Consider the following 26,910-nt stretch of genomic DNA (forward strand, 5'->3'; position numbering starts at 1 on the left):
CTGAGCACAAACCACACACTTCTCTAAATAACAACAGCACGCTTCTCTAACTAACACCTAACACAATCCTCATTGCTTACCCACTTCAGAGGGCAGCTGCCTCCTTCTGCACCTAACTTCCCCTCCCTCCTATGTTAAGCTCCACATCTTGACAGACATTAACTCCTCCATCACAGCTGCACTGTTCCAGGGTGTCGGGAACTGAGACCTGGAGAACAGAGCCCATCTGGAAGGGAGTGAGCAGGACTGGATAGGACACACCATACAGGCATAGGCACTGCCCGGGTACCAGCTCAGGCTTCCTGAACACAAGGCCCATCCGTGGCTCTGCAGATGGCAGCAGCTCCAGGGACAGGAAGGAGCCCATGGTCTGTCCTGGCTGGATGCAGGATCCGCAGGACATCTGCAGCACAGCCAGACCTGGCCAGGTGAGGAATCTGCAGGGCAGGCACAGAGGAGCTCTCATCCCTTCATCCCTCCAGGTGTCCTGGATCATTCCTCCTTTCATCCTTTAGGATAAGCAGTAATGATATAAGGAGGTTCAGCACAGTCCAGTGATGTTCACCCAAACATATGGGAGCCAGTCCTTTCATAAAACGCTTTGGTAAATGGTTCAAGTCCCTATAAAGGCTGGGGCAGCATAGTAACAATTTTCAAGGTTGTTGCCTACTGCCTGTCTCTGTAACATCACAAAGGAAAAATCAGATGGAGAGAAACAGATGAGAAGAAGAGGCATATATTCCTCCCTCCTTTCTACCAGGATAAGAGGAAAATGTGATTGTGCTGAACGATCTTTCATTAGCAGATAGCACATCTGCCGGCAGCTCAGCCGGCCCGCAGGATCCCACCCTGCTTTCTCAGAGTTCGGGTGCAGCAGACAGAGGGGGAGATCTCTGGGTGTGAGGTGGGTACCAGCAATCCCCCATGTCTCACAAGCTTGTTTAACGCCAGCTCTACCTTCCCGGTATGAGGGGATCAGCTCCTAAAGACAAGATCAGAGAAGGTGAAAAGCTGGTCTTAGGAAGTGTGAGATCAGGTACGAAAGGGATTCTTTGCTGTCAAAGCATAATTTGTCAGCTTGTGATAAACCTCAATTGCTTCATATACCAAGGATCACTAGACATTAGCTGCTTTTTATATGGCAATATGGTGCAGAGGATTCAGACAGAATATTGTTTTATGTTGATTGTGATAAACCTCTCTGCAGCTGTGATAAAGCCTGCACAGAGACTTTTCATTCGAACTAATGAGTGATGCTGGTGTCGGATGCTGAGACGCTCCTGATGCTTTCCAATGGTTCCATTCAGCCTGGGAAAGCCGGAGTGTTACCCACCTGAGGGGGCTGAATGATGACCCTGCTCCATGCACGCTTCCCAGGTGCACCAGAAAAGGCAGCTCTGCGTGCCAGCAAAGCCCACCCCCAAGCACAGGGCTCATGGATCGGGAGCGGCCGCTTGTGCTGCTCAGCCATCAGACAGCCGGGGCCTGGTGGGCTCTGCACACAGCGCAGGACTTTGCCGTTCTGCTTTCCAACATCTGTTTCAGTGCTTGTCATATCCCTGCTTTAAACAAATGTACTGCAGATGTCTTGTCTTGTGGACGACAGAGACTTGGCACAGCCCGGAGCAGTGGTCTCTGCCACAGTTACAGCAGTTGTTATTGGGGGTCCTGAGTGGCCTCTGTGCATTTAAAGCAAAGTGGGGTTTTACTTCCCCTTTCAATCCTTCTGTTTTGCCCTTTAGATTTTAGGGCTTGACAAAGGCCAGGGCCCAGGATACAGGGATGCAGCCTAGCCCAGAAACATGTGGCTTGAGTCTCCTCAGAAGATTTATCACCGACATACACAATTAAATAGGAGACACATTCATTTGCTCATCTTCTGCTCCAACAATCTGATACAAGACAGTGGGGATGGAGAGACACGATGTGAGGTAAAGACAGACAGCAGAGATCAGATTCCAGCTTGAAAACAACAAAAGAGAGATTTCCTAGACTAGGATGGTCTTCTAGAAGAACCAGTAGATGAAACGAGATAGACACAAAGAATAAAGAGAGATGGAGAACTGTGAGGGTTCTCCAGCATCTCTCCTGCAGCACTCTATAACTAAATCCAGTCAGAACTGCCACTAGGAGCTCACTTTGTGAGCTTTCCTCATGTGTAACTCATGGAAGTTCAGCTGTGATGGGTAATACAACTAATAAGATCCCAACAGCCTCAGTTTTCATTCGGGTGCTTAATCAGTGCAATAGCTGCAAAGAGCTGCAGGAAGCCAGGTGCTGGCTGGCTGCTCCTCCTGCTGCTGGGATACTCACACCGCCGTGCGGCAGCGAAGCCATCAGCCAGAGCCAGCAAAGGCACAACCACGGGCTCCCGGTGACCTTGGAAGGATCCCAAACGGGAACGCAGCACGCACTTCCCTGCCCCAGGGAAAGGCACATAGTTCTGCTCGCAGCTTATGAATCACTGACGTGCAGGCCCTATGACACAGCCTTGGTAGACCCTATCTTTTATTTATTGTGTCCTTGCAAGCAATTAGGGAACAAAGCAGGTGGTCAGTTGAAACTCTGAAAAATAGAACCTCTCTGCAAAGCAAACACCAAACCTTTCAGAGAAAAGAAAACACTGTAAACAGAACTAATCACTGCTAAACCCTTATAGACCAGCCCTTACCCAAGTTAAAGGGCTGGAACCAAGCATAAAATGCTTCTAAGAGCCCCCTCAATAACTGCAGGAATTGGTTAATCATTTCTCAAGGAAAATAAAGTATTTTAAGTTCCCCAAACTTGCCATGTTGTGAAAAAGGGCTCAACCCTGTCCCACCATGCTGGGCACCTGAGCAGCTCAGCCCTAAGGGAAGGTCTGTCACACAGCACAGCCCGCTGCCAGCTGCTCTACAAAACACCTGTGGTTACAGCATCCCCATACCTCATGCAGCGGTACACTCAATAATATTAATAGGCTCATATTTACCGTATCTTAAAAGCTAACAATCCCATTGCCAGCTCTAATTAAAAAGACAAGAAACTGAAAGGAGTTTGTGGATTATTTCTTCAATACGGATTCATGCCTAGATTCAATAAAACCCGCTTTAGTGTTATAAGCTTACTTTTCTTTTGAGAACACTATAAAAGACAAGTCTGCTTTTTGCTGTTTACTGGCTTGGAGGGTTTTTCTTTAGGACTAGTAATGCAGCATTAAAGATAGGGGATGCAGACCGTTATACCTGAACAAAACACTTCTGCTACCCCACTAGCAGTCTGGGATGATGGCTGGGTCCATCCCAACCCCAGCACAGCCCGTGATACAGCCTGCCCCAGCCCCAAGCATGGAGTTCCCATGCATGATGCATGCACGATGCCCCACCCTCACCAATCTGCCCTGCACGTACACAAGCCCAATGCACGTTCACAGCAGTAATTTTTTAACAGCACCCACCAAATAAAATGCCGCACTTACAGAACTTGTAACTGAGGGCACAGTGTCAGAGAACTGTGCCATATCCATCCTCATCTCCAGAAATATGTGGACTTTCCACCAAGATCCCACACAGTTGCTTTCCATACACACTTACCCGCCTCCCTCTGAGTTTTCTTTAAGAGGAGCTGCATGCTGTAGGAGCAGAGAGCTGTAGGAGTGGGTACGTAAGTAGCTACAGCCCTGCCCCATTTCTAACATGTACCTGACCGACAGCTAGAAACAAGGTTAAAAAGCATGAATGTCAGATGGCTACCTGTGCTACTACACCATGATAGCTCTTTCATGGCATGGTTTCCTTTGTAACAGTGATGAAAACAAGGAAGTTTTAAGGAAAACTTATCTGAGCGCATCAGCAACAAGCACATTCCTTCAGCTTGCGATCACTAATTTGAGCAGGAAGGGGTTTTTGCCTTTCTTTCCCTGGACTTCATTTCCAGGTACAGTTTGTTAAATCCTGAAATCCTACCTGAACTTTGGCAAGTCTTAAACAAAACAGAAAAAAAGAGAAAAAGACCATTACACAAATATTTGGCTGAGTGACCCACAGCAAATTGCGTAACATGTTGTAAGATGGGGAAAAGGGGGTTTGAACCATGGAAGCACACGGCAACGCATAACAGCAGTTAGAAGTCGTGTTTTCAAGTATCAGCCCCAGAGGTTTTATCTGAAATAAAATCCTGATTATTTCAGATTCTGGGCAAGGTGTGACCTCCAAATCTGAAACATTCCCATTGTGCCTCTCAGTAATGATGCCTTTTGCCAGGAAAGAACAAAATCCTTCTAAAGCACACTTATTAAATGAAATAAGGTAAGAAGGCCCCAAACACATCTGCAGGAATTAGTTCAGCCTTGAAGTTCTATCAGAACAGGTCACCCAAAGTTAGAGATACACCCATCTGTCAGCACACGCATCCCATCTCTAAGCACCAAGTGTCCCCTGCATGTCCGTACGCCAAGGAACATTGCAGTGTCTATCAGCCCTCAATCCTTACAGTCTCTAAACAAGAACTAAGGTTATGCCAGCACTCAGACACAAGGAATTATACCCACATTGTGCATCGCGCTCCTCTGTTTGCCTGAGATGTGCCCCTGCCGAGGGCTGGGGGCCAACAGCAGCACCACACTGCTGAGTTCTGCAGCACGCTGCTGGATGGACTACACAGCCCGAATCCCTACAGCCACCCCTTTACAAACCTCACATTTCCAAGAGCCCAGAAAAAAAAGAAAAAAAAGAAAAAAAAAAACCACCTTGAAAAGAAGAAATGTGATTAAAAATAAATTGAAAAGCCCAACTTGTAATAAAGCTGGCACTTGCCCCAGGCTTCAGAAGTGTCTGACACATGACACTGACTTTACAGACACTCTACAGATACGATATATAGCTTTTATAGGAAAAAAAAAAAAGGTATATTTGCACTATTTAAAGCAGGTTAGAAATACATTTTACCTTTTGAAAACGCAGGGAGCCTGGCTAACAAATGCAGAAGGCAGCAACAAAACAAGCAACACTCATCCTGCTCAACTCTCATTACATAATGTCACTATTTACACTAAGCATCCCCAAATTGCCTCCTGTTAATTTTTTTTAATTAATGGGGTATTCAGGCGTTTCACATTTTACTTTGTATCCCAATCTTTATTTACACCATTACCGTTATAAATTACAGCCACGCTGCTGATACTCTTTGCACGTGCTGTGATACCCAATGGAGCTCCACAGGAGGAAGAACATAACACAGCAAACCGCGGCGTTTGATTCCGCTCTCATTTAAACCTATTCATGTCAGACAAAACTCCACTGAAACCAACAGCTCCGCTAGTGGAAACCAGCACAATTCTGCTCACATGTTCTGCCAAGCAACCTCCCTGCATGCAGCGTGTTCCCAAATAAAGTCAAATTGCCTTTAAAATATCGGCAATGCATGCAACTTTGTGTTAGTGTTAAACTGCTTCACCTTAATTCTGCAAGGTATTCAGGCACGTGCTTGGTTTTACTGGCAGGAGACATAGCATGACCTTACTGAGCACTGCTGCTCTTACATTTAGGCACATGCTGGTGACAAAAAGGCCACAATGGGGAACAGTTCCATGCCAAGGAAAGGCTTCCTCCCACCCTAGCAGGCACGCTGCCATTTTAAGCTCAATGTATCACAAGTCTGGCTGCACTGTCTGTTAGATAACCCCTAAGTACAAAGATCAATGGAGGAGGAAGAGTCTCTAATAATTTAAATAACATCAACCCTTAGAAAGAGGCTTTAATTTGTGTCTGATGCCTACTGAGCATCTCTCTCAGGGTATACACGTGCTGGTGAGCAGCTCTGAAGCATTCCTTTGTGTGGTTTCCCTAAACAGAACTCCTGAACGGGTAACTTCTTTGCTTACAAGTAAGCATAAGCAAACAGAAGGGCAGAGAGCACACCTACGAAAACAGCTGGGAACAAACACAGCGCTGCTGAATTTTCACAGGAGATGCGAGGTTAGAAAACAAACCCGCAAACATATTTCAGTAGTTACAGCTCTTCAAAGAGCCCGCATAAACCCGAGCAATTACTGCATGATTTTAAGTAAAAGCAGCTACTGTAAATAAATAAATAAATAAAGACAGAAATAGAGATCCGCAGTCTAAAGAGGACTCCTGGATTTGGCTGTGCACATAATCCAGGTGATTACACACCTAATGGCCCAGGTTCTGCACGTACACGCTTGTACACGAGACAGCAGAGCTCGAGGTGCCAATGTCAAGGTGCTTTGAGAACTAAGAGTTATGCAGTTATTTATCAAAGACCCCAGAAGCCAAATAAAGAATAAAACAAGGCAAGAAAAAGCCTCAGTGATTGCAACAAAGCAGTAGTTCACCATTTTCCCTTCCACACCTACAGAAAATGTAAGGCTTGTTGATGTCAATAAGAACTTGCAACAAAGACATTAATAGTTGCGAGGATAGCGAACACTGCAAGAATGTTCTCAGCATGGGTCACTGACAAGAGAACCAAAAATTGAATTATTAAGGAAAAAAAAATCACTGCTTCTAAAACCCAGGCAAGGTAGCCAGCCTATGTTAAAACTTATTTAATTTTTCCAGTGCTGCTTCACTCCTGAGCTCTCAGAGCCACAGCTTTTCCATTGAAAAGCAAAAGACATTTTACGCACAATTTTCCCTCTACTAGAAAGAGGTATATTGTGCCCTTCAGTGAACATAAAATTGATATTATCATCTCTTAGTTTATATCTCACTACTTAACCTTCAGATTAAAAGTTATTAGATTTGAATGACTAAAAAGACATCATGTCACCTTCCATTCAATGATGGGAGATCGGAGAACTTGAGGGAAAAGTCTGAATGATAAAAGCACCAAGTTACCAGGAGCATGAAGTTGGTTTTCACACTCTCTGATACAACAGCACAGCCATATGAACACAGCAATCTTTTCATGATGTAATCATCAATTATCAGCGTACTACAATGCAAAATCAGACACATTCCTAATAACCTGCATGTAGTTTCAACTACACTCTCCTATTGCTCTTTCAACAGCAACAGCAGTTTAATAATTAGGCTTTATGTCTCTTTGGTCAAAATGACTCAACATGGACGCTCCCTTAAAGTCTAACAAACAAATTTGGTCTAACCCAGTTATGTCAATACGAAACAAAGGCTTTATCTAAGATCTGGTTTAGCAGTTTTGTTCGGAGGAGATAAGTCCACACCATGATCAATGGGACCATAAAACTCCTGATGCCGTTTGTAACCTCTCCTCAAGGGCTCCTGAAAGAGAGATGAAACTCAGCAACCTATTTAAAAAATACCATAGCGTTCATTACTTTAATTTACACCATGATAGTCAGAACTCTTTCTAGCCTAATCGCCTCTTTGATCTCTCAGTAACACACCAAGCCCTCCTCTTCACGTACATTCTCCTCCCCTTTGGACTGAAGAGGCCACATATTCCCTCTGGGCTTTGCTTTCCTCAGTCTAACACCTCTCATCTCAACGGTTCTTGAAACAACTGCAGCTAAAGAGCCGAGCTGTGACATCTTCACGTGATGCCACCAGCACAGCAAGGACAGTCAGTGAGACTGACAAAAGCACTGACTTTGGCACAGATACAAGAGCCCAGTCCTGTACATGGACAAAACTGCTGTTCTCAGATTTGTAACACGGTATTTTCTGGTGGATACATGCAAAAATGGTATTTACCCAAGCTCTTCAAGAAAGTTCAACACGACACTTCATGAGTGTAGCTCAGCTTAAAGACAAAAGTGGAGACAAGAAACTTCCCTTTCTTTATATAAACCTCCTCCTTGTTTCTCCATGTACCTGTTGCATCCATATTGTTCCAGTTTGTCATAAACGCAGTCACCTTGTAACCCCTTTTATCAAGCACTACCTAAGAGTACACTACACTTCATCAGACAAGCTATAGGTTTACATTATACAAACATTCCAATTCTGCCTGCTCAGCGCAGGTTGTCAATAAACGCAAGCAATTGCAAAACAGCAATGTGTGTTTTTTTCCTTAAGCGAACACTGATACGAGCCTGCCAGTTCTGCAAAATAAACTCTTTGCAATCTCTGTAGCTAATCTGTCAACAAATTACTATTAAAGTCCTACCTCCTAAAAGTTCAAAAGCATTCTGGGCTCGACAAAAGATCCTGCGTTCATACACTCAGGGGGCAGCACTTGAAGGTACAGTATCAAAGTGGATCTCGCTACTGATGCGGGGAGGTTTGTATTCCTGCCACCATGCAGCACAGCACTTGGTGTCTTGCTGCTGCCTATCACCATACAACTTCATAATCATTCTCTTTGTTCAATTCATATTATTTTTTCTCTACTAACAACATGAAGAACACTTTAATGAATAGTCCCAAGGATAAAGATACATCATAATAAATAATTTTTATTTTATAAGCTTAAAAAAACCCTGACTAGAACTGAAGCATCAAGCCTTCTATTTCTGCAGACATCAGAAACCACTGAAGCGGCTAAAGCTGTGATCATCTATATTAACAGGCAGTCTGTCCCCACGACTTTATTTCTTGCTCCCTGGTAACCAAGCTGCCCCATCACGACATGCGTTCTGCCCCAGGCTCCCTGGCTCAGCCTGGCCTGCAGCTCATGGCTGGTCCAGGCACCCACTCCACACCACACACGAGTTCTGAAGGGTGCCCAAGAGTCACCAGAGATGCCAGACGTACCTGGTGCCCCACTACCAGGCTTTCAGCCTCACTTCTGGCCCGTTGGCACCTTGGGAACAAGTCCATGAGCACCGCCACCTAACTTCAAGCCAAACACCTGCTTCTGTCTCCTGAGGAAGTCTGATGACCCAGGGGGCCCTCAGGACTAACCCAAGTGTTACAGGAGCTCACCAAAACCCTGCCCAATGCACCCAGCTCTGCCATCAGCCATCCATTCCCACACGGCACCAACTACCTGTAGAGCCAGCAGTGACAGGAAGACAATTCCTCCCACCCCAGCAGGTGCCAAAAACCTATAGGAAAGTCTGCCTTCCCCTCTAGGTGGAGCCTGGGGGTGATTTCTCCCCCACACATACACCATATAACCATAGGTGGTCGAAAAGAGCCACTTGTACTGCTTTCTCTCTTTGGAAAGTATCTTGCTTCATGATTACAGAGAGTAACATCGGCATGAGCAGTGCGTCCCCATTTCAGAAGATTGCTAACACCAAAATAATTTTGCACCATTCTGTCTCCTTGTACCCACAGATGACACAGAAAGCCCTCCTGCACTTGCCACAAGAGAACTCACACCGCACATCACCCCTTCAGACATAGGATCGTGGCCTCCAGTTTTCCATGATAAAATATTTACAAGTTCACAGACCCAAGAAAGCATCCTAAAATATGTGAAGCGTTTCTGTTTTCCTTTCTCAATGTAACAAAGCTATTAGTTCTCATAAATTCATAAATATAACAAAAAAGGTGAACCAGAACTCGGTGCAGATGCTTTGCAGGAGCAGCTGAACACACTGCACTGCTCAGCCATACTCAGAACCACCCCGAGCAGCACAGCCCGAAGGAGCGCCGCTGATTTTTACTCAGACAAAACAAGTGCCAGGTGGCAAAAAGAAAAGATTTGAATGAAATGCTCTTAAGAAATAGCTGTTTAATTCAGAACTCATTCATTTGTATTGAAGAAGCGTTCTGTAGAATGCATTCTGTTAAGTGACCTGAGAGCATATGTTGTATATGGAGAAACATCTAAACATTATGCTCCGTGTTGCATGTGTATCTGTAAATGCTTGCATTAGCTGTCTGAAAACAACGGGTTTTTCTTCTTTTCGGTATTTAAAAATATTTTACAAACATAAAGATTGGTATTTTTGTGCTAGCTCCGATTACTCTTTTGTTATCAGATCTTCCTGAGTAAGCGTTGCAAACTTTGCAATTGATTTGCTCTTTCAAAGATAAACTAAGAAACTGGAAAGTTACCCATCAGAACCGATTACCCACAGGATCCAACCACAAAACGTAAAGGTCTTTTAAGCACCGGAGAACAGAGGGCTGATGGAACACACTTGTTGGGCTGGCAGAGGATGAGCAACCAGGAGCTGGAGCTGCAGAGCCGCAGCAGAGCAGCCCTGGCTGTGCCCAGGACTGCTCAGTGATCCTGCCCTCCATCACTGCTTGCATAGGTGGCCACTGGCCAATACAGCCACTGCACGTGGTCCTGGTGCTATGGTGAGGATCAGGAACAGGGAGCATAAGATGAACAGAGGAGGTCTGCATGTTGCTGGTCTGCAATGCCCTACTCTGTGTGTGTGTGTGTGTGTGTGTGTGTGTGTGTGTGTGTGTGTGTGTGTGTGTCCTCCGTGCCTTGCTGTGCACAAAGCGGGCAGGCGGCAGCACTGGAAAATTCCATCGTGCCCCTATGGAAAGGCAGCATAATTAACTCATTTTGATATCAAGACTTTTTAAGAAGAGACCTTTGCGCTGAACATATTTTACTGTTCGAATCCTTTTCTACTGTCCTATATTAATCAAAGCTGTAACCCCTGTTGTCTTTGCACTACGAATCAGAATGTGCCCCTGGCGAAGAATGAGGGAAAAGTCAACAGGAATTAAGTTTCAGTGCAACTGTTTACTCAACTGTGGCCTGCAGTTATTGAAATTTTATCCGTGGTTTTGTGTGACTACTGCAGTAATGAATTCAGCATGGCTGTGATTTTCTCACTGATGGTATTCTCACTTCAAGTAAAAACCTGTACAATGAAAATAACTGAAACAACCAAAGTCTGCACTTTTAGTATCATCTGTTTTCCTGACTCCTTTAATTACGGCAGCTTTCTGACTTAGGCTGGCAAACTGGGTCCCCTGCTCCTTGACAAGCCTGGAGTTTGCTTTGTTTTTGAGTGCAGGTTTTTCTTCTCCTCAACAACCAGCTAAAAAGATCACAGTACGCTTAGGGGAGCCTTAACCAGCTGCCAATCGCTTATTTAAAAGGTTTTAAGAATGCTTATTGCATTAGAGAAAGTGAGGGTTAGGCTAAGTGTGTTCACGGTGGCTCCACCGCTGCCTTTGTTCCCAAACACGTTAATGACACGTGCCCGGCACTTCAGTGTGAAATTTCCTGAGAGGGCTGCAAAATTTTATCAAGAAAAAAGGCAAAATGTATTATAGGGATAATTCATGCTGGTGAACACGGGCACTTCCCAGAAAATACACTAATTAAAACACAAAGGGAAAGCTCTGACACATCATTTTGTTGCTTCTTCTGAACTGACGAGCACTGACGCACGGGGTGTTTATTTATTTACCCCAGAGTTCTGCCACAGCAGATACCTCCACAGCCTTTCTCTCTAATAGAAAACATTCTGTTGATAGAGGTTGCTAGGCTATACTAAAAATTGTTGCAAAAACAAAACTTAACGTTAGTGTGTTTTCCACCCAGTGACACACTTTGGAAAGCAGTTATTTGCACACAGTGGTTCGCCCGATTGCTGCCACCACGCTCAGCAAACTCAAGCAGTGGGAGTAAGCCCTGATTCCAAAGAACCCCAAGAAGAGAAGTCTAACGCTTCCCTGTACACAGCAACTGCAATCCTCTACAGACAAAAATGTACAGAATGTGGTAGGCAGGTCCTGAAAGCATCCTCTGATTGGCAAATACAAAGGGGTTGGGACACGTTCAACGCTTCGTGTTTTTTTTCTGTTGGTAGGAAAATTGTAATACGTCTTACAGTACCTGCTGTTGCTGAAGATGTGTTAAATCTGCAGCCCCAATTTCAACTGAAGGTGTCTCGCCGTTTGATCTCACCTCCCGTAGGCTGCACTCTAGTAAGTGGTTGCCACCGCTCGCTCCATTCTGAATGGCTGAACCGTTACTTTTTGTCTCAGTCCCAGATTCTTGCATCATGACTCAAAAACCTGAAATAATTTAAGGGGAGGGGAAAAAAAAAAAAAAAAAAAAAAAAAGCAGCTGTTAAAACAGTTGCCGTATATAAGGAGACATGCCCTGTTTTAAATCCTGCCAAAACTGTAAACATTTGTCATTTCCTTTCATTCGATTTATCTTTCATTAATGGTTCATGCTACTAGTTTATGTTTATTTATCTGCTGGTACAGCTATAATTTCAGTAAGTTAGTTCAGCTCTAAATATAGTATTATTTGCTCAACATCTTTTTTCCCTTAGAGAAAAAAAAATATTTTCAAACGAACACACAGAATCCATAATTAAATTTCTCCAGTTACATCTGGATGTTCTCCTTTGCAACAATGACTCATCCCTTGCAACATGTGACGGACAACATCAAGAACTTGATATACAGAACGCAGGGGCAGGTAAGGGAAGCAGCGCTCAGCACTTCAGTTTCCATCCCCAACTTTTGTTCCTATAAAGCAATTTCAAATGAATCTGGAAGTTCTGGAGCAAACTGCTTCAGCTGCTCATAGTCCTCCAGGCAATCTTCTTGGATTTGGTTTGACTTCAGAAGCGCTGTGGTATTACAGCAAAGAGCCTTGAGATTTATTTGCAGCAAACAGCGTATTTGGCTAAATACCATCATGGTAGTCACAGCTATTCTCAGCCAGCCCTTGGCTCTTGGTGGACGGCTGGCCAGTTATGTCAGCAAGTCACAGATCTCCCAGCAAAGAGGAGGAGCAGGATTTGGAGCAGGACTGCCCAAATGCTTACTCTGGGTCTCTCGGGATTCGCGCATGTTTCTGTGAATTAACTGGCAGGACTCGAGACAACAAGACCCCAAGCAAAGCACGTATGCCAGCTTCCAGCTGCTAACTGCTACCTTCGAGATGTCTGATGAGTTGTTTTATGGGCATTTCCACCTGCTGTGCCCTAAGTTACTGGATTTAAATGTAATTAATGTGCTTCCTCCAGCCCATCCCTCTGTTCTGCCTCTTCAGGAGGAAGAACAAATAACCTTTCTGACACACAAGGAAAAAAAAACAATCCAAAAGGGAAAGAGAAAACAATACATTCCTAACGGAGTACCAGGAGAAAGCACTTTCCCCAGGAAGCCCACAGGAGCACTGGCCGGGGACAAGGATTCCTTCCATCACCAGTTCCTCAGTGGTCATGACCATTAACCAGATATAAATCAAGAAGGAACTGACGCAACTCCTTTCCTACCATCTGAATTTGGGGTCAAGGCTCAGGAGGGAAAGTCAAGCACTTCACTCATGTACCCCAGCATGAGAAGGACCAGGCAAGACTGCATCAGGTGAAATTCAGTGGCTCATTTTCATTGGGATGTCACCATCATGCATTGCACTGAGGAGGTCCTGAGGCAGAGCACCCGTCTGAGCAGAGACGCATAAAGAAAGGGCTGCAGGGCTTTCAGCAGATACCACTACAGAAGGAGACATTACAAGACAGACTTCAGGTTCCCTCCTACACCCCGGGTCCCACAGGCAGTGCCCACCTGAGCAGCTGTGCCAAGCAGCATTCCCAATAGCACTGCCAGGAAAAGGGGGTGTAAAGCAAACACCGGGACATTAAAAAGAAAATCGGGATGATTTGTGCTTTTGAGGCTCTGTTCACACACCAAAAAACAATTATTTTAAAAGCAGAAGTGAACATCTGTGAGCAAACTTTTATTTACAAATGCCCATTTACGGACAGTTGACTTCAACATGCCTTCAACTGGACACTGATACAAATCAAATCCACTCTGCTGAAATGCCCTCAATGGAGAACAGGATCTTCAAGGGAGTGAAGATAAAGCTGTTTCTTTCTTCACTGCAGTCAAATGTAAGTTGACATAAATAATCACAGTTTGGTTTGATCATTAAGCGTCATGTCATGAAAATAAACCTGTGAGAGCCTTCTGCAAGAGTGATTATTGTTTGTCTGTTGGAGCACACCTAAATGAGCAGAGGTGATGGTACACCGAGGATGGCTGAGATAATTGTCTCACTTCAGCACGGAGGAGCAGGCCTTGCAGAAGCCTATTAGTGAGGTCTGTCATTCAAAATCGTGAAAGAAAAAAGCAAATCAAGGTTGACTTCATGCAACATGATTATGCTCAGCGGCAACTGAAGGGAAGCTTTGTCCCCAGTGCCACAGTGATTCTGGCCTGAGCACAGCCCAAAGTGAGCAGAGTGGTACCAAAAAAGCTGTTACACATAATGATTTATTACAGGAAACGTCGTACTCCACAAAAGCTTCCACGACATACAAGATACCGTATTCTGACTTAAGAAATTGAATGGCAAAAGAACACATCCGTCTCATGCATTCTACAAAGTAGAATGACTCTCATATCAGTTCCGCAATGGCAAATGTATTTTAACAGCCTGAAAATAGATGGGCTCTTATCAACATGAGTATCTTTTTTTACTTAAGAAATCTACTCTATTCCACGTCAGGGGTGGATACAGAACGACTCTTCAGATCGTTAAAGGTGACACGAGGTGTCTCCCCTAAGCAGGCTCCAAAGCTAAGCTGCAGTATAAACAACAACAAATTTCTTGTAAAATTTAATCCTGAAATCCAAGGGCTGGTATTAAACAAACTGTTCTTCTATGACTCAATGTCAGCTTCATTTAAAAATATCACAACAGAGATCGATTTTGTCAAGATTCTGGTCTTAACCTGCACAAAGCCTTTTCCAGTTTTGATGCATAGCCAAAGCCAAAACCACAGGGGTTTGGCCCGCCTATCTGTTTAATACCTTATGTTGAAGGTAATGGGATAAAACTTCGCTGGAGAGGAACCAAAGCAGTGCGCACTATCAACATCAGGACAACAGCAGCCATCTCCCAGATGATGGGGAGACAGGAGATTTTTTCCAAGGGCACAGTCAAAACTGAGAAGAGCACAGGTCAGATGTGAAGTCTGGCTGAGTGAAAAGGACCTTCCTGAGGATTCCAGTGTCAGTGTCTGGGGTCAAAAGACAGAACCTGAAGGAGTCCTAACTTTGAAAATGCTCTGTGCTAATAACCCATTTTAAAAATCTTAACATCATGAAGACCAGAGGCCGCAGATACACATCCCTTAGCTCCACGGGGCTGTTTAGATGAGCAAGGGTAAGCGTGGAGAACAACAGGCAGGAGGTGGGCATTGAAGTGAGCGATTTCTGCAATTCTGCTACCAGAATGTTTTCTAAAGACCAGGCAGCATCGTTGAATGTCAGCAGGAGGAGGATTTACTGAGTGACACCCCCTACAAGCCTGAAAGGCTGAAGGACTGATACTCAGCTGTGTTTGGATGCCATCCCATACAATGAGGCACCTGGCAAGATACTTTTAAGACTCCTCAATAAGCAAAAAGCACCAATGGACACTTTTAAGAATCTCATCACCATTAAAATGCTCTCCCTTGGGACCAACGACATCCTGCCTTAAATATGCTTCCAGATACAACCAGCCCAACTGGGTGGATGACGATTTTATTTGGCTTTTAGAGGTTTATCTTTTATTTGGTATTTAGAGGTTTATCTAAATACATACAGAATCACAGAATCATTAAGGTTGAAAAAGACTGCTTGGGTCATCCAGTTCAACTGTCCACCTACCACCAATACTGCTCAACAGACCGAAGTACTACACCCACTCTTTCCTTAAACACCTCCAGGGACAGCAACCCCACCTCCTCCCAGGGCTGTCTGTTCCAGTAACTGATTGCTCCTTCAGAGAAGAAATTCCTCCTGATATCCAATCTGAATCTCCTCTAGCACAACTTGAGGCCATTCCCCCTGATCCTATCACTACTTACCTGGGAGAAGAGGCTGATCCCCATCTCTCCACAACCTCCTATCTGCACACAAGTTCACTCAACATTTCTGTCTCCTGGGAACAATGCTAGAACAAAAACGTTGTCATAACATACCCCCTCTTTGTCACATTTGTGAAAGATTTTAAGCTAACAAAAAGTTCAGTCTTTATTCCAGGGCAGTTAATTAAGGTTGACCAAGTCAGGCAGAAGTAAATTAACTTGGCTGATCAATTATTTATATGAAGCAGAATAAATGCCCTTAAAGAACTTGACCCAGCCATAAAAGCACGTGTAAATTAAGCTAAACAGAGATTTATAAAACATATTTCTACTAGTATGGAAGAGTTACCGGTAAAATCAGCTTTAAGTAAGTGATCAAATGACAAGACCTAGTCCTAAATTCTCTAGCAGGCTCACTACCAAACAGGCATCGTTAATAAGGGAAAATTTTACCTATCTGTTGCAAGCAGTTCCCCCAAGCAAGCTCAGGACGAACTTCTGAGCACTCCTCTGTCAAACTACAAAAACAGAACAGTGCTTGGAAGCACTTCACAGCAACGCAACGCTACAAAGGCAGGATTTAGCCTCTTGAAAAGTAACGTGCTCCAGAGCACAAACGGCAAGGCAATACAAAAGCAGGAGCAAAGCTGCTTCTTACCAACTGCACAGGTACAGAAGCGGAGCAAAGGCAGCCTGGTGCTTCCAGCACTGCCATCATCAGCAATAGGGACTACGATGGTTTTCTGGGACATCTGTGACAGACCCTTTCAGGCCCGATATCACTGGGGCAAGCAGCACAGGCTCCAGGTCCCACCACCAGCACTGCTGAACTTCCCCAGGAACATGCTTCCCGTGGTGAAGCTGAACCCCCCACACTGTTCCCCTTATGGCTGCTAGGTCAGCAAGGCAGCCAGCAGCACCATCCCAGCAGCCATGAGCTCAGTAAAACAGGGTTCACGTGTGGACATTAAAATCCTTGTGTAAGATATGGCTTTGATCTTCTGTGGGGGAAGGCGTACAGATGTTCAGCTGCTCATTTACTAAATTACAGCATGTCACAATTAGCTGTGAATCAGCCAGCCTCACACGAACCGCTCAAGGGCTGCCACCACAGTGAGCACAGGAGGAGGATAGGGAGCTCGAGCTGTCCAGGTGGGCTCTGGTTTAGTGGGCAATCTTGGTGCCAGGTGACAACCTCTAGGGCTGTGTTTGAGGTTGGCACCCTGATTCATGGCATGACTTAACTCCTGTGTTCACCTTGGACTCACCAGCTCCTCAGCTCAGAAACCCCAGAGCTCCTCACTGCTGATGGGCAAACAGCCATCGTGCTTGGAGTTTTCAGTAGCCGCCACTCCTCCTGCTGACAGCGTGTTATTTATGTACTAAGTCACTACAGATACTTTTATAGGGTACCGCTGGAGGAGACTCCACAGTCACCACATTGAAGGCTGCTCAACTACATGCTATTGGTGCCTGCTGAGCCAAGCAGGGGCACAAGAAAGGAGACCGGGCTGCAAACAGCAAGTAGGGGTGGTTGTAAGAAGCAATATAACGAGGCATGAAGCGAGTCAGGCTGCTGTCCTGGAAAGCCACGCTGAGTCACAGCCATCCACAGTGCTCCTTGGAGAGGCAAACTGGGAGTGAAGGAAGAGCTCATCGCGTCCGGGAAGTGAGGAAGGAGGGAACAAAGAGATGGAGACAAGGGGAAATCCTTTGATATTTCCTCAGCTTAAAGAGGTAATTCATTGCATTAAAATGGATCCTTGAAATTTCAAAGGATAAAACTCACACAACAAAGATTGTCAAGAGTGCTATTTTCTAGGATTAGAACAAAAATGTATTGGGATTTGCTATATGATCTTACACGGCTGAGCAAGGCTGTGTACTTGCTGTTATGCAAGCATCGTCTTCCGATACAGAATTTTCATAATTATAACAGAAAGGCGTAAATTTTCTAATGCATGGCAGTTCAAAAAGTAATCAAGAGAATGAGCCTGAGGGCTATTTTAATGTATGCAAAGCTAGTGACCCACAGTAAATGGGAGGTAGGCTTCAATGAATGCAAAGTAATGCACACATACTAAAGACCTGGTCTGATGAGGGACGGCTAAAATTAACACCCAATTAATTTCCGAATTGACAAACAAATGAAACTCATAAATCTACTTTCTCATTAATTTTCTTGTGGTATAATTTAAAGCAGTAATATGAGGGCAAAAACTGAGCATTATCCATCATAAATATCAAAAAAGATAGCACTGTAACACCATAAATTATGCATATTACCTGTTGTTAAAAATGATTAATGTATTATCAACTTTATCATGCACTGTGTATGTCTAGACATATCTAAAATCTGAAATTCCATTTAGCACTTTGGAAAAAGGGTGCGGAATAAACGAGATTCTCCACAGCACATCCTCAGGTTTGTAGCTGTCTGTGCCCCAGGAAGGGATGCAACTCACATCTTGGGCACTGGGAGGACACAGCCCTCCTGGGCCAGAGGGAAACAGCATTTCCAACGAGCTCAGCACCAAGCAGGGCTGATACCCACCTCCAGCAGCCACCTCCACCTGCCTACCTGCAGGCGGCCACAACTGGAGTCTAAACTGAAGCACCAGGGGCCTAAACCCAGTTGTGCCATGCTGCCTCACTGCGAAATCACAATCAAGCAACCACCAAGAAGCTGTCACTGCAGGTAGTCCTGAGGAAATCAGCTCTGCTGAGGGTGCTGCTGACCACTAACAGTGAGGATGGAGAACAAGCAAATCCAAAGAAACTCACCTAAATGGACATTAAAAGCTTGCCAGTTGCTCATTTCAGAAGAGCCAGAGCTGATCCGCATTACAAAATTGTGCACCAACTCAGACTGAACAGCGCAGGTAACAGCCTCACTTCTTTGCTTCAAATACCTCTTAGAGAGATCCATGCCAGTTCCCAGCCCATAACTTGCGAGTTGGGACTGGATACAAAAGCCACAAGAAACCATCTTGCACTTGTCTGCCTGATGCAGCCCACAATGACTGCCTGGCTTGCTCCAGCCACTTGCACAACCCAACACTGGCTGAAGACCTGAGCATAGGGCAGACATGGTGGACAGCTCAACCTTCTCTGTACATCCTCCCTTTTTTTGGGAAGCCCAAAAAAGAACCCCAAACCAAAACAGAACTCAAGTTTCACAGTGCCATGCTCCTCCACAAGTGCTGCCAAGTGACCTGGGACAGCAGCGCTGTGCAGGACGGCCCCATTGCAGGATCCCTGAGGTGCACACCAGCTCTGGGGTGGGACAGTGGGCTCAGGGTTGGTTCATGCACACCATGTGTAATGTGAGCCCTCACAGGCTCTGTCCCAGAAAGAAGGTGAACAGAATATTCCACTCAACAAAAGGGCAAAGTTGCACGCAATAAATACGTAAATGTGGTCAGTTTATGAGGCAGCATGGACTGTGAGACAGTAAGATGACTCCAAACCTCACACGACTCAGTGCTGATTGCTGAGCAGTTACAATCCCACCCCCAGCCTATCTCCACCAAAGCATTTCTAACCCCACCAGCCTCCAGAAGCCAAAGCCACCCTGAAGGCAGGCACTGCTGCACAACAGACAATGCTTCAATACAGCAAGGGCCGGGTCCAGCTCAGCATTCCCATTTTAGAAATGTATATTCAAGATATTTTTATCGATACCTCACATATAAAGAGCAGCCACCACCTTCACGCAAAAAGAGTTCACTTTTCTTCCTCAAGGTCACACCAGGAGGTTTATTCCCTCTGTGTGTGAAGCCCCAGCAACGCACTGTTGGTGCGAACAGGTCCTGCCCGGCATTCCACATCCAGGCCACAGCCAGAAACAATAATAAACAATCATTCTGAAAAACAAAGATGGTGTGAGTGAGTTTTCTTGTTCATTTGCAAAACAACCCAAAAGCAACAATGACCAGGGCGGCGCTCTCTAATTAAGACTCTCAGAAACCAAAGAGCAAACAGTCAGCAAACAGAAATTTGCAGATGTAAACGCTGTTTTCCAGTTATAAAAAGCATAAGAGCTCACTTGCAGGAATGGCAGAGAGCATTTTTAGATCTGGTATTTGCTCCTCATTCAGATGGCTCTGCTCTCACACCAGAGCTTCTCCCCAGACCTCCTCCGAACTAAAAGCGAAAGCTTTGCCTCTTCAAACCCTGCAGAGGGTTACACGCATTGCTCCCAGCCAGACACCAAGGGAGGGGGAAGGCAACACAGCCCCAACCCAACACCACACACAACTCAAAAGCTGTTCTTTTAGGGGATTACCTGGGTGATTAGCCCTATACCTTTGTCCCAGACCTTCTAACTCCTTGTTTGCTCCATGCAGGATTTTCTAGCCACCAGCCGGCTATCGCTGTGCTAGTCGTCTTGCAGGAGTGCTCTCTCCCTTCTGAAAAAAGCAAACAACTGGATAGATATCATTACACTAAGGAAATCTCTTGGAAAAACCAAACAACTTGCTAATCTTTCTAGCCCCTTCACCCAAGTTAAAGATAAGCAAAGCAAACCAAAGTGAGTTTCAGCCACATTCCAGGGACAAGCTCCCCTTTTTCTCCTTTATCAAAATCCCAGCATTTAAAGGTTTTTTTTCCAGACCTTGCAGGATAAACTGCTGCTCACACCCGCAAACAAAGCAATATTTGTTTAATAACTGATTGCTGCCATGGGTACAGTAAACAAGGGGCCCAGCATTTGTGTTTATGAACAAACACATCATCTTGCAAGAGCAATTTAACATTAACCAGGTGGAATAATCAACAGATTTCATAGGTGACACTCGGGGCAGGACTAATGTAAACAGAGCAGGGAGGAGAAAGGGGCCACTCTTAGGGAATCAAGGTTGAGGCAAATGCATTACAGAGTAAACAGCTGGGAAGAACTCAAGACAAACAAATAGTCATTCTTCTGACATTTTGAGAAGCAGAAAGGTTGTACGTTACATACATCAGCTGCTGACCACCATGAAATCCAACCAGTTGGGGACCAGCATTTCTTGTTTACACAGTGCCATGTTTGCTTATAAACAACAATTTGCTGTTACCAACCTCGCATTACTCATTGCATAAACGAGCAGATCAAGTGAAATCCTGTTAACCCTTCTGTGCATTGAGGACTTTTTTCCCCTTAAACAACAACAAACATAAAGCCTTTGCAGTCTTTCTTTGCAACCTCAGGACAACAGACAACAGAGGAAAATGTGCAGCCGTGCATCTGTCAGATAAAGGGTGAAGAAAGGAGCTGAAATCACATGAAAGCGTTCTGGGGAACAAGCTTTACCAGCCAAACCACTGATGTAGGAGATGTATTTACATTTAAAAAAAAGAAAAAAAAATCAGCAACTGCAAAAGGTGGGATGCAAAATGTTAACTCCTCTTAAACAAACAAGCAAAATGTTGCCTTTCTACACAACTCCATCCCTTCCAGCATGCATGTGTGCTTTCACACACACATCCATGCACCAGGCACAGCTCAGCCTGCACTCTCCTCCCTTCTCTTGCCCACTCTCACCCCTCTGCTCCTGGAGGTTTCCCCTGTTCCTTTCCACAAGCCCAAGTGGGGCCAGGAGCCCCTCCAAAGCCCCTGTGCCTCCTGTGAAGGCTTCTCCCAACTGAAACTCTTGCCCCCAACCAATGTCCACCTCAGTATCCACAGACCACAGCATTAGTCCTTGTACAGCTCCAGGGCTGAAGTCCTTGGCACTACCCATCCAACAGAAAGCATTTCCTTGCCCATTTCTCAGCCCTGTGACACTCAAGATATGGCCTGTCACACTGCTCCTCCGGGGAGGTTTCTGCAGCTCTGTCTCCATCACCAATTTGGGGAAAGACCTGAAGCACACGGGGAGAAGATGGATGAGGGTTAACCCTGGGCTCTGGGTGACATTCCTGCCTGACACATCCCCAGCATCACCTCCACGAGTTCCTGCATCCCTCCCATATGTAAAGAAGCTCTTTAAGACAGGGACAGAGGTTGGGGTCCGCACCGCAGGCCCTTTTGTCCCCCAGGTGCCCCAAGCAGTGTCCCTGCAGCCTGTGACTGCCACCACTGCTACCAACAGTGACCAAAATCAGCCTGGGTTTGAATGTGTGAAGCATCCAAGGTCACAGCTGGCCCGGGCACTAATCAGCCCTTCCTTGTCACTTCACATGCAAACAGCACGGAGCAGGAAGCCTCCTCCCTCATCATTTTTCCACAAGTTTTAGAATACTTTTCTTCCCAGCACAATCCTGGACATCCGTGGTTGGCCAAGAAAACTCAAGTTTCCCTTTTCAGCAAATATTTAGCCTTTTGTTGTACTAAAAAAAAAAAAAAAAAAGCCAAAAAAAAAAAAAAGCTCAGAAGCATGAAATCAGTACAAGCTCCTAATAAGGCAGGTATTTAAATGCAGCCCAACGCAGCATTGTTGAGGCAACCTCCTGTTTTTTCATCCGTCAGGCTGACAGCATAATAGCGGGCAGGATGAAAGGTGGGACTGGAGCACGGAGTTGGCGTCCGCACACCAGGAAAACACAAGTGCTGCCCCATTTCCTGTACTCCAGCAGAATATTTCTGATGTCTGGGGCTGCCGGGGACTTAACTCTGAATTAATGATTGCACACAATGCCCTCCTTTCTCCCCTCCCTGCAGGACAGCGAGCGCCAGCCCCACCGAAGGGCTGCGGGCGGCCGGGCACGGGTCATGGGGGATTTAGATGTTTCACAGCAGCTTCAGAAATTCAGACACTACAACCTGAAGGCTTCGGAAAACATCAAGCCCTGCATGAAGACATTTCCCTCACCTCGGCCGCGCTGCCGGCTCCGCGCTCCTTTTCCTGCACGTAAAATCACAGTTTATTCAGTACAAAGTAACTACGGCATGATAAAAACTATAAGCATATCATTCAAATGCTTTATTGGTCAAAGAGATGGATGCTTTTATTAGCCCAACCTTTTTTGTAATGGAGTGCCACTGATGACCCAGTGTTAGCCTCATTCCCTGCTATTAATCACACCTCTAAGAGCTCATTTTGCTTTAAAATCTTAAGAAATTGCTATAATTTAAAGACATGGTGTCTACATAATGGGAAATGCTTCACAGATTGTATCATTTCATATAGCACAGGGTTTTTATGGCAACGCTGACCACCATACCAAGGCATTACAAAACTCAAATAAAATATTTTATGAAGAGAATCTACACGTAAACTTACTTTTGTGTTTGTGGTTTGCCACATCCGTGACGCTTTAATCACGGCCTTTTGGGAGCTGCATTATTCAGCTGCATGTGGCTTACATAGATTAATGCTACAGAAACACTCCCCGAATAAATACAAGCAGAACAAAACAAAATTAAATGAAAATTAAATAAGAGACAAGGACGGAGCAGGAGGGGAAGTCTTCTTCGAGCTACTCTCAAATGATTTAACACAAGGAACACTCGTCCATTGACTGTATTATCGCTCTCTTTTCTGCACAGGGAAAACAGATGATGTTTACTGTGAAAAACTTTTATGACAAAGTGGAAGCATCTTAACAATTTACCTATGTTGAGAATTAAATTAATATAATGACGGTCTTAACCCGTATTATTAGAATGTACTTTGCTCAATGTTTTGACAGTGTTGACTGCTGCAGGAAGGAAAACACATTTAAGACAATTTCAGCCAAATGCAGAAGCAGAAGCCTTCAATTTTTCAAATGTAAAGTAAAAAGCATCTTTAAATATCTCCTTACGGAAGAAGATGCAGGGCAATTATGTTCTATGGTGAACACAAAGGAATGCTCTTTTCTCAGCTCTCTAACAAGATATTAGTACCAACTGGCCTTAGGAACACTATGTGTAAATCACATCACATTCAGAGCCTCTGAATTCATTATAATAGGAGCTGGAGAGAAATGTTAACTTCCCAGGTTGTTGCTAAGGATTAGCCCTTGTTTACAATTCTGTATTTATAGAACAAGAAAAATTTGTCAAATGAAGGGCAAAGAGGAATGCAAGAACACAAATTTAGCCTTGATTTCAAAACAAAACAGATCCTGCAACCATTCCCTGAAAAGAAAACCACAGTTTTTAATGTGAGGATGCAAATGAGACTCAGAATATAAAAAATGTTTTATAATTCTGTGCATTCAACACTACTAGATGTTATTTAAAGAATTTATGTTAACATTTCTCATGCTCACAGAGCAAGACCGAGATGCTGCAAGAGGCAGCTGTTCCCCACGGATGGCGCTTCCATAGGGTCTACATCCCCACGCAGAGGGCCATGCACAGCTCTGGAAAGAACACGCTGTCTTGCCCAGATGCAGCACATCAATGCAGTACCCAGAAAGCAGAGCTAGAGACATCAGAACATGCAGGTCTGAGCACCTTGGCAGAACTGGCTGGGGGAGTTCGCACTGCTCTGCCATTGAGCATGAAGAGAACGCTTCGGCCTCCAGCACTTTCGTTTCTTTTTGCAAACAAGGGCACACCCACCACAATTAAGCTGCAGAACTAATTTCACGAGGACTTCTTGTTTTCACACACTCAAAGCCTCCTAAGACTTGCAGACCCTCCCATACACCCAGCAGCGGGTGCCTGCGAGTGGAAAAATGAGCAAAAGCTCGTCTGTGGTTTCACCCTATGGAAAAGCAAATGGCAAAATGCTTTTTCCTATTAACAAAAGAAGCCACCAACCTCTGAGCAACGTGATGCGCAAAAACGCTGAGCACCCACAACTGAGAGCATCCAGCCCCCCTCCAGGATCACAGTAAGAAAACGCACATAATGGAGCTCTGGAGGAACATCCCCAGTCTGCTGGCCTTGCCCCATCCAAGAGTGATGGCTCTTAGAGTGCAGATGGGATGCGGTGCAGAACAGACAGCATTACCTGCATGGAGCAACCAGAGCAGGAGCTGCACTCCCTCCCTGCTCTGACCACGCTGCCTCATTCCCAGGAGCAGCTCCAGCTCCAGCATGGGGATCCCATTCCACCCCACCATGCTGCTGCACAGGAATCGCACACAGACAGTCCTCAACATGCTCAGCAGTGACACACGGATCCCGAGCACCCAAAAATACAGTTGGTCCTCATCACGCTGGCCCGGCAGAGAAAGAAGTGTGAATTTTTTCCACCTCAAAATTTCAGCCTGTGCCTGAGAAAACTCCCTAAAAAAGCTCTGTCGAAACTGATTTGTTTCCACTCACCAAAAAAAAAAAAAAAAAAAAAGCACATATGCCTACTTTTGAGTTTGGATGCAGGAAGCCAGGCTCTTCATCCCTCTTCTGCACGGTGGGGCCCAGCTCGGAGGCAGTGGGGAGGCAGCCTGGGACTGGCCACCACTGAGACCTTCCTGATCCTGCAGCTGCATCCAAAACCACGCTGGAAGGGGCTCAGCAGAGGCTGCTCCCCACTTCTGGAGCATTTTGGATGCCGTGTCCCTGGCAGCAGCAGGGCTTCAATGCAGCTGGTAATGGTTAAGGGCAAATCTGTCCCTGCCTGCACCCAACACGGCCTCTGAGCATCCTCATGACACACAGGTGCATGGCCACACTGATGTGCTACCAATTGCACAGCTTACACAAACAGCTCCCTGCTCATAGGGCTTGTGAAAGAGAACGATTCCCTCTGTTCACATCCCATTCAAGACAAGGCTACCCAATGTCAGGATGTGCAGCAAGAGGGTAATCTGCACCCTGAGCTTCATCGTACGATACTGCAGTCACAGGCTGCATGATCCCCTCCTTTGGATTAAGGCTATTTGCACAAGCCAAAGCAGAACAAGAAGAGAAACAAAACATACAGTGTATTTTGTTCTATGCTGCAGCCACATATTTCAACTGCCTCAGCCGAAACTTCAGAGTAAACACAGCTTCAAGAGAAAATAGCAAGAATAAAGAGTTTCTGGAAAGTTCCTCCTGATTATGCATGCAAGAGTCCTGCTACTGCTACCCCCCATCATCCGAAAAATCAACCAAACACCCAACTTCCACAACTACCTACAAAAGTGCCATTTTTCTGAAACACTTTACAATACAACCTGAGGTCTGCATGCTGTAATGAATGCATCTTGTTTGTAAAATACACAGAGGAGCTCAATTAAGTGAACAACTGTAAAGGAAATAGAGCTGATAAAGGAATTAATGCTCTGTGTGCCAGATCAAAACATAGCATCTAGGATAACAAAACCGTGTCAAACATGCAACTGTTGAAGACTTGAGAAAAAACAACAAGCTAAAGCCTAAAATATTGTAAGCACACAAAATTAAGATGTGCAAAACTTATTTCACAGAACGGAGCAGGGAGCACAGGCAGCTGTGGGAGGACTTACTGACTGCACGGACAGACGGATGCTGAGCCCGGGGCACAGCAGAGCTGCTCTCTGGTCACCCACTTCATAAAGGCCGATTCAGGACCCGTTGATGCTACGAAGCCTCCCTTGGGTTTCACCAAGGAAAGTCAGCCGAGCGGTGCTTTCACGCACTCCCTTCCCATCGCACAACCTGGTTTCAGAGGGAAAAGCTAACCTCATCCTTTCCCCAGCCCCACCAAAGCAAGGCTGAAATCATTCCCCATGTCAAGAGGCTGCATCCCGCCCTGCCCACACTCTGGCATTGAGCCGCGGCCCCGTGCTCCCGGCTGCCTGCACACACAGCACCGGCGGGAGCAAAGCGGGGCTCAGCCGGGATCAGGGGCACGGCAGAACCTCACGCCTCGGCTCCTCTCTTTCGCAGTTGGCGTGTGAACTCCTAGCTGGGAGATTTCAGGCTCCCACTGATCTCCTGGCAACTCGAATGCGATTTTCAGGAAAACAGAGCGCGAGGCTTTTGGCACACAGAGCTGTGCGCGGAGGCTGTGCAGACACAACATGCAAAGGTGATGCTCCTGCAAGCCTTTGGGAGCTTCCTGGATTAAACACGGGTTTGGAAGACGGGAGTATGAAATCCTGACTCCGGCGAGCAGTAATAGAAACCTGTGTTCAAACAGCTCCACAGACACAGAATGGGCGTAATGTCTGCATATGGCATAGCTGAGGCTGGGAGACAACGCAGTGCGCCCACAGCTACACAGCATGCAGCAAGCTGGGCACCCAGAGCCATCAAACCAGCCCTTCTCACACACTTCTTACTTAAAAGGCAACGCTATAGGCACTTTCTGGCAGCCTTGAACATCAGTACACTCAAGGGAGAGGAGGGAGGAAAATACTTCAAATTACAGAGATGCTAATCTCCCACTTGTGATGTGTCCGGCCAT

At 45.5% G+C, this 26,910-nt stretch overlaps 1 protein-coding gene across 1 annotated transcript in view; it reads right to left on the reverse strand.

Annotated features, from left to right (window-relative positions):
* The window catches only part of FOXP1 (forkhead box P1), a 332,004-nt gene that overhangs the window by 130,189 nt on the left and 174,905 nt on the right, over nt 1-26,910 (reverse strand). The window contains 1 exon segment of the mRNA XM_032447314.1: nt 11,686-11,867. Coding sequence (XP_032303205.1) covers nt 11,686-11,856 — 171 coding nt within the window. The 5' untranslated portion in view covers nt 11,857-11,867.

This window comes from Coturnix japonica, chromosome 12, assembly GCF_001577835.2.
Source record: "Coturnix japonica isolate 7356 chromosome 12, Coturnix japonica 2.1, whole genome shotgun sequence".
Classification (NCBI taxonomy): Eukaryota; Metazoa; Chordata; class Aves; order Galliformes; family Phasianidae; genus Coturnix; species Coturnix japonica.